General features: G+C 44.2%; 1 protein-coding gene across 1 annotated transcript in view; it reads left to right on the top strand.

The window, feature by feature from the left end:
* RPS6KA6 (ribosomal protein S6 kinase A6) overlaps window positions 1-7,685 on the top strand; it is a 101,644-nt gene that overhangs the window by 3,952 nt on the left and 90,007 nt on the right. Inside the window, exon 2 of the mRNA XM_019521389.1 lies at window positions 2,665-2,781. Coding sequence (XP_019376934.1) covers window positions 2,665-2,781 — 117 coding nt within the window. The remainder of the gene's footprint in view (window positions 1-2,664; window positions 2,782-7,685) is intronic.

Below are 7,685 nucleotides of genomic sequence, written 5' to 3' on the forward strand. Positions count from 1 at the left end.
GTTTACTTTTCATTTTTGTTCGATACACTCTTTGTAATGGGGTGAGACTTCTACCCAGAGAATTGCAATGTACTGGGGAAGAGTTCTTTTTTCAATTTTAGTTATGAAGCTCTTGATTAAAAATAATATATCCTCAAATTATTGTGGTGCATGGGCTGTTAATGACTTCTAGGGAGGAAATGGGTGGAGTGGATCAGGCAAATTGTAAGGAAGAGCCAGGTGTTTCTGTTAAATATTTGGTAGCTACTTTGTGCCATTACTTGCCTCTTCATGGAACAGAGATGCACAGGCAAAAGAGATGGTTCAATACAGGGAAGGCAAGGGAGCCAGTGCATTCTGTGGAGTTGGCATTGCCAAAGAATAGACTCCATGGAGGAAGAGAGTTAGGCTATGGTACAAGAAAGTGCTAAGAAATTATTTTGGGGGGAAACATAAAGGAAAAATGTAATTATTTTAGGGCTATGGTTGCCTGGTAGCCTCCTGTTCTTTGAGAATGAAGAATGGATAAATTTAAACCCTCAAAAATTAGAGAAAACATAGTGCTGTGGGCCGGATCCAGCCTGCAGTAATTGATAGATTTCTGATTTCTTTTTTGTGCTTAATAACTTCTGCATGAACTAATCCTCCTCTAGTAAAGAATTCATTGTTATTTTGAGGACAAAAAATGGAGCAACAACTTCCCTTGGCACCAAAGTTAACACGTCTTTCACCAAAGTTGTGGATAACTCTGTAGAAGAGGCAGGGACTCTGCAGGAATGGTGTGTACTTACCTCTTTGGATTTCCCAGTTTTCAGTGTGGTGTTTTCAGTCCGTCCTCACACTGGGACATGAGCATGATCAGACAATGTTAACTGTTGAGTGCAATTTTGTGGTTTCTAATCCAGACAAAGGGAAAAAAATGCTCTTGTTTTGGAAGGGGGTACTTGATGTAATTTTTGCACCCAAGGAGCAAACTAACTCTTGCTGGTTTTTTTTTTGCAAGGGACACAAAGCTTAAGGCATTGACACCTAAACTTGAGTTTTAACTTTGATGCTTCCCCGGAAGTGTGTGGCTTATTTTCTTCTCGCCTGACTTTCTGAATGGAAGAAGTTCCTTACTAGATTAAAGTATATCTGTCGCATTCAAAACCAAGCAATATCTTCCAGCTACTTTTAGAAAGGTGAGGGAATTCCATGATGCAAAGCCTCAAAGATGGAAAGACTATTTACAGGAAATGTCACCTTTCCTGTTTGCAGTCAGGATCTTCAGAGTTTTTATAGTTCCCTTGATATCTACTCCTTCCTCTTCATCCAGAGATGGTTGGAAACTGATGCCGAAACAGAGGAATATCAGAGCTAGAAAAAAAAGATAAGGCCTGATGGTCATCCCTCTTATAAAGAAGCCAAGTTTAGATATTTTTCTCCCATTGGAAGGTACCATTGTGTAGTAGGTTCTCTCTGTCTTGCTGTCTCTTTTTATTTTTTCTTTAATCATATCCTGGGTATTGTCTCTCAAGGGGTAGCTTTTGATGGGAAGAACTTAATGTGGAGTCAGTGAGTGGCTATTTGGCATTGTAAGGACATGCAGTGGGTTTGTTGTTTTCCATTTCAGGCAAGAGTCTCTTGAAGCCCATTTGCTGCTACTTGCAGTGTTGAAGAAATGGGTTATCATTATTTTAGTAGAGCCCTTCTTCCCCTTCATCCTGTCTCTCCTCCCCCAGCTTGGAAAACCCTTTTTATTTTTGTTGTAAACCATAGTGCTTATTTCAGTTTGAAAGATGCTTATTTTGATGTCTGTCTTGTTTCGACTAACTAGAAGTTTCTCTTATTTAGCTTTGTGCTAAAAACATGTGTTGTAAATTTGTATGGTTTTACCTTCCATGGTTGTATATCTTTTGTTTTTTTGTTTTTGGCTTTTTTCTCCAATATTATTTGCTGGCCTGGTTTGCAGGAAGATTTCAACACTGGCCCTATGTGACTGATTTGAAAAGCAGGCAGCAACCAGGGTAGTAGTAATATGTATACCTTGTGAATCTCCTGCCTTAGCTCAGGATTGTACTCTTTTGCAAAGTGAATCCTCATGTTGACTATATTTAACACATTCCAGTGATGGTTTTTCTTTCAAAAGAAGGAATCCTCAGCGTTAATTAAGTGATTCACGTCCTGTTGACTGGCTTTAAATGATGCATATCTTTCAGTTATTGAAGCTGATGACCTCATTGATGATTTCTTTCCAACTATTGCTTTTCTCAAAGGATGAATGAGCTGTTAGTTTTCATTAGTCAGTTTTCATTAGCAGTATTTCAGGCAAAGACCAAGTGTGAGAAATTTTGAGAAACCTAAAAGCAACTGACACACAGGTTTGGAAGTGTCATCTCAGTCTTATCTTAGATTATCTCTATTGTCATAACATATTCTTCACATTGAAAACTCATAATGATTGCAATCCATTATGTGTATAACTGTACAGGAAATGTGCCCTATTTTAGTTGAAAGGAATTTGGTGAGGAAACAATTTCAGGCTTAAGATTCCTGAATGGATATATCTAAGATTTTCAAAAACATGAGTGCCGTTTCAAGTGGTGATGTAATAATGCAGTAGATGTTTGTGTACACATTTTGTAAGACCCAATTCAGTAATGTTTGTTTGTTGTATTCCTTTTTTCCTTGTATTAACCTTAATAGGATGAAGGAAGTGTGAAAGAAATTCCTATTACCCATCACGTGAAAGAAGGATGCGAGAGAGCAGATCCTGCACAATTTGAATTGCTTAAGGTTCTTGGTCAAGGATCATTTGGAAAGGTAAGATAAAAACACCTCCCATTTTACCCAGCCTCATGTCTGATGAATAAAATTTATTCAGATAAGAGGAATTAAGAAGCTATAATTCTCTATTTCCCCCAAAAAGTACATCTTTGTTTTGTGCTACTGTCTCTGAAGATGCTTACAGATTTTTAGGACCTTCCTGCTTTACCACTTTACGTACAAAGCACAGACTTCTCCTTTTGAATAAAGATTTTTCCTTGTCATAGAATTATAGGTGAGTAGTAGAGATGCACAGTTGCATCGGTTTTATATTGGAACAGCACTGATGAAAAGAAAATTGACTATCGGAAATTGGCTTTTTTTTTTCTCTCCCTGATGTGGCCAATAAATACCCTGGGAGGCCATGGAGGGGGTGTGTGCCACCAGATCTGGGTGGGGTGGGCTGCCCCCGCTGGGAAGAGCCTGGTGTAACCCTGGCCCCAGCCCACAGTGGTAGCCCGCCCTGCCCTACACAGATCCAGGGTGTGCACAGTGGCAGGAGCTACCCCCCTCCCTGTGCCCCCCAAATGAGCTGCATCTCCATCCCATGCCCTGTCTGGGCAGTGCCTGCCCCAGTCCCACTCCCTCCCTCGCTGCAGGGGCCTTGATCTGCCCTCCCAAGCCCCTTCCCTTCCCCCACCCCTTCCACCACAACAGATTTACCAGCTGGGCACTGTTCTTCAAGCTGCTGGGCTGCATATCGGAAATCGGATCAGTATCGGCTGATATGCCTCTATAAAAATTGGTTATCTGTATTGGCCCCAAAATCTCCATCAGTGTACCCCTAATAAGTAAGACTTGAAGGGACCTCCATTGGTCATCTAGTCCAACCCCTTGCCTGAGGCAGGACCATCCCTATCCAAACTAGTGTATACAGATCCATTGTCTAACCTCTTAGTAAAACTATACAGTTAACCCTGAAACAAAACAAGACATAACACCCTAACGTGTCACAGACAGAGCAGGGGGACCACAGCAGTTAATGTCCTGTTGCTGCAAAGCTTATTGCTTGAGAGATGAGGAAGAGGGCCACACCCCCTTAGAGGTAGGCAAAAAGCCCCCCACAGACCATACTCATCTGACCATGGGGTAAAATTCCTTCCTGATCCCAGATATGGTGATCAGTCTGACCCTGAGCAGAGGGACAGTACCCTCTAACCAGGTTTCAATCCCAGCTGAAGCTGTGGCACAGCCCACTCAAAATCCCCAACCTTGGGTGCTGCCAAGACCCTGTACCCTGATGGAAGGCTTAAAAAAACAAAATCTCATGTCTATAGCAGCAGGAGGGATAAAAATTCCCTCTTGGCCCTGTGAGGCACCCAGTAAAGCCCAGAATCATGGGAAATGCACATAGTGAAACATAGGCATAGGAATGCTTGGATCATCCCTGAACAGTGTCTGTCCAACCTCTTCTTGAATCTCTGTTCCGCTGCCTTAGTTTTCTAACAGTGAAGTTTTTCCTGATATCCACTCTAAACTGACTTTGGCTGTAGGCTGTACAAAATGGGCTTAATCTTGATAGAGGCTTCCATCTGCAGTCTGGTGAGAGTGAATGAAGGAAGGTACTTGCTGTAGCATTCACTGGGTCAAGGTAACCTGCTATAATAGTTTTATTTGTCTCCTCTGAACACTTGCAGTATAGATAGTAGTTGTTTCATCCAGGGGTTAACTGCCTTTGCTTAATTTCCACTCACCTTGGGACAGACCTTGGTGTTCCCAGCCGAAGGCATGCATCAGACATGGGCTCCCATGCACTCGCAAGACTGGGAGCTCTGATGGTGATGCCTGGCCACACATGCAATTTAAGGCAGGATGGGAACCAGCCACAAAGTTGTTAGATGTGCTTTGTGTAGTAACTTTGTTTCTTGTTTTATTTCATTATTACGTGCATTAACGTGTAGTTATGTTACTATTTAAGATAGGATTAACTGTTTAATCATGTTTTAAGTGTAACATCTGCCTGGGGCCTAATTTGTTTAATCTGTCTTATATTGTCTTATATTTTTGCAGATTTCTGTGCAATTTTCCCAGTATTCTTTTTTGTTGATCACCACTGATTCCGGGTTTTTCTCTCTCCATGAAATAAAGGTTAAAAGTTTCTTTCCTCTCTCCTCATTAATTTATATTATCTAAAGTCAAATCTTTTATTTCCTCCCCTTATTTTTAGAGAATCTAAAACTTACAGATATCTTTCTCATGTAAATCTTGAGCTCTGCAGCAAAATCATTACAACTTTGGCATACGTTAGGTGCAGTAATTCTTTTTCCTGGGACATCTTCATATCTCTTTCTGGCTTGTCGGGCATTAAACCTGCGTAAGTAGCTGTCATGTGAATATGTCTGTTGTGTAATTGAAATGCTTTGTGATTGAAACTCTTAAGCAGTCCTCAGACTTACAACACAGTTGGTTCCTGAAAACCGTGTTGTAAGTGGAAACATAACTCGGAACCAGTTTTCCCATAGGAATAATGTTATAAATGGGGAATTGGATCCTTTCCGATGCTCAATATAGCTGCGTCCAGCTTTTAAGTCTGTTGTGGTGGAAGGGAAGTGGGGAGGGAAAGGGTGTGGAGGGGGAGATCAATGCCTCTGTGGTGAGGGAGGAGTGAGGCTGGGGCTGGAACAGGGGTAGGGACAAGCGGTTCCCAGTCAGGGCAGGGCAGGCATGTGACAGCCACAGCTCGTCCAGGGGGTGCGGGGAGGAGGGGGGCGGCTCCCACTGCTGCGTGCCGCTGGTCCAGGAGCTGCTTGTCCAGTAGCTCCCACCACTTGTCCAGGAGGGCACAAGGGGCATGTATCCCCGGCTCTGCAGGGGGTGGGGCTGGGGCTGCACCAGGCTGTGCTTCGGGGACTATGGGGCAGGCTACGGCAAACTTTTGGGTGGCTGCAGCTCCGCTGCCTGCCCTGAGCACAGCCTGCCCCAATCTGGGGGCATATGCCCCCCCATGCCTTCCTGCTGCTTACTCGGGCGGGGCAGGTGTGGGATGGAGCCACGGCTCATTCAGGGGGGCACAGAGGAGAGGCGGCTCCTGCTGCTGCGCGCTGCTTATCCAGAGGTGGTACAGCAGTTCCATCCCTCACCCACCCCGCCCCAAATGGGCAAGTGATGGAAATGCATAGCACCTGCTCCCAGCACTGCCACTGCCCACCTGGAATGCACCCCAGTGTGGCCCTGGCTCCACCCACCCCATGCAGATCTGGGGGCACATGCCCCCCCATGCCCTCCCAGACAAGCGGTGAGAGCAGTGGCAGGAGCTGCCCCCCCCTCCCCCCTGTGTCTCCTAGACCAGCCACAGCTCTGCCCTGCACCCCCTCTGGCTGGGCAATACTTGCCCCAGCCCTGGCCTCACTCCTCCTTCACTGTGGGGGCATTGATCACCCCCCACCATGTCCTTTTCTTCCCCCCCACCCCCAACAATAGACTTACCAGCTGGACACAGCTGTATTGAGCATTGTAAAGTCAAAACCCGCGTCGGAACTTTTAAACAAGGTGTAAATTTATAAACATCCTAAGTGCCATTTGTCATAACTCAGTTGTAAGTCGCGGACTTCCTGTATGTCAGTAGTTTCCCAAACTTTTTTGGGACAACAGATTGTTGTCAAAATTTCTCATGTTTAATTGAAAAAGGTTTGAATGCCTATACAGTGCAGTGCAATCTACAGACCCTTTACCCAGGGCCTCAAGGACTGGTGCTTATGTAGGTATAACCAGGAGTGTGCTAGCAGACCAAACTAAACTTGTGTTAACAACATCTTAAAACAACAGTTGGCAACCTTTTCAGGGGCTTGGGATGACCCAGCTTGAATCAGGGAGGCAACTGAGTGAGCACCTGGAACGAACTGAGGGTGCCACAGTTCCCTGCCATTGCACAGGGGAAGTGCCTGCCACTGCTGTTTCTCCCTGCCAAAGCATGGGAGAAGCTCCTGTCAAAGTCCCACGCTTGTGGGCTAGATCCAGTGGCTCACAAGATAAATTTGGCCAAGGGGCCCTAAGCTGCCAACCCCTGCCATAAAATAGTTGGCTAGGCAGAGTTTTGCTTTGCTATGGTTATTATAGTATCTGTAAATCTCAATAGTAAAGGTTACAAAGTCCCTTGGAAAAGTAGCACTGTCTACCCTCTCTTCCTTGTGTTTTTATTTGTGTGTGTGTGTGTGTGTGTGTGTGTGTGTGTGTGTGTGTGTGTGTGTGTGTGTGTGTGTGTGTGTGTGGCTTTAATCCCAATTCTGGAATGGAAAAAAAACTTTGAATTTTTTTCACAGAGTAGAAAATGTATATTCTGAGGTTTTGGAAAAATAGGCATATGAAATACTAGTTAAGGGCACATACCTGACAGATGTACTATTTTGTTAATCATTCTCAGAGAATAGCTTGAAAGGTGAGAGTCAATTTTTTCCTCTGTAAATCAGGTTACTTCTCTTAAAACCTGGAATATCTGAAGCTGAAAATCCTGAACAGTTTACCTCAAGAAATGTATTTCTGCTAATAGCTTGGCTTATAGTCAGTTAGCACTGAATCAGGATCTTTGTGATTTAGTACCATCCTGGCCATGGCTCTTGTGAGAGAGAGCTGTCCATTTTTAACCTTCAGTCATTTATGGATTCAGCCAGATATGATTTTTCTAAGGGAAGGATCTTCCATTTGGATTAACCTTTCTTGTACTTTACAACATGAATGCTTGCCAGCTAATGGATGAAAGGAAGCTTCTTGCCTGAAATACAGGATGTTTTATCTGTAGTAAAACTCTCACTTGACAGTCTAAGCAAGCCTTATAGATGGGGACCTACCTAATTCATGTGGGCTGTCCCCTTATTTTGTAGCCCAAGTGTGGCACAGATTGCCATTTTCCTGGTGGAACACAGGTCCCGTGTCCCGTTCTCCCCCCCCCCCCCCCCCCCCCCCCC

The sequence above is a fragment of the Gavialis gangeticus genome, unplaced genomic scaffold (genome assembly GCF_001723915.1).
Source record: "Gavialis gangeticus isolate Ggan-Ray unplaced genomic scaffold, GavGan_comp1, whole genome shotgun sequence".
NCBI classification, from domain to species: domain Eukaryota; kingdom Metazoa; phylum Chordata; order Crocodylia; family Gavialidae; genus Gavialis; species Gavialis gangeticus.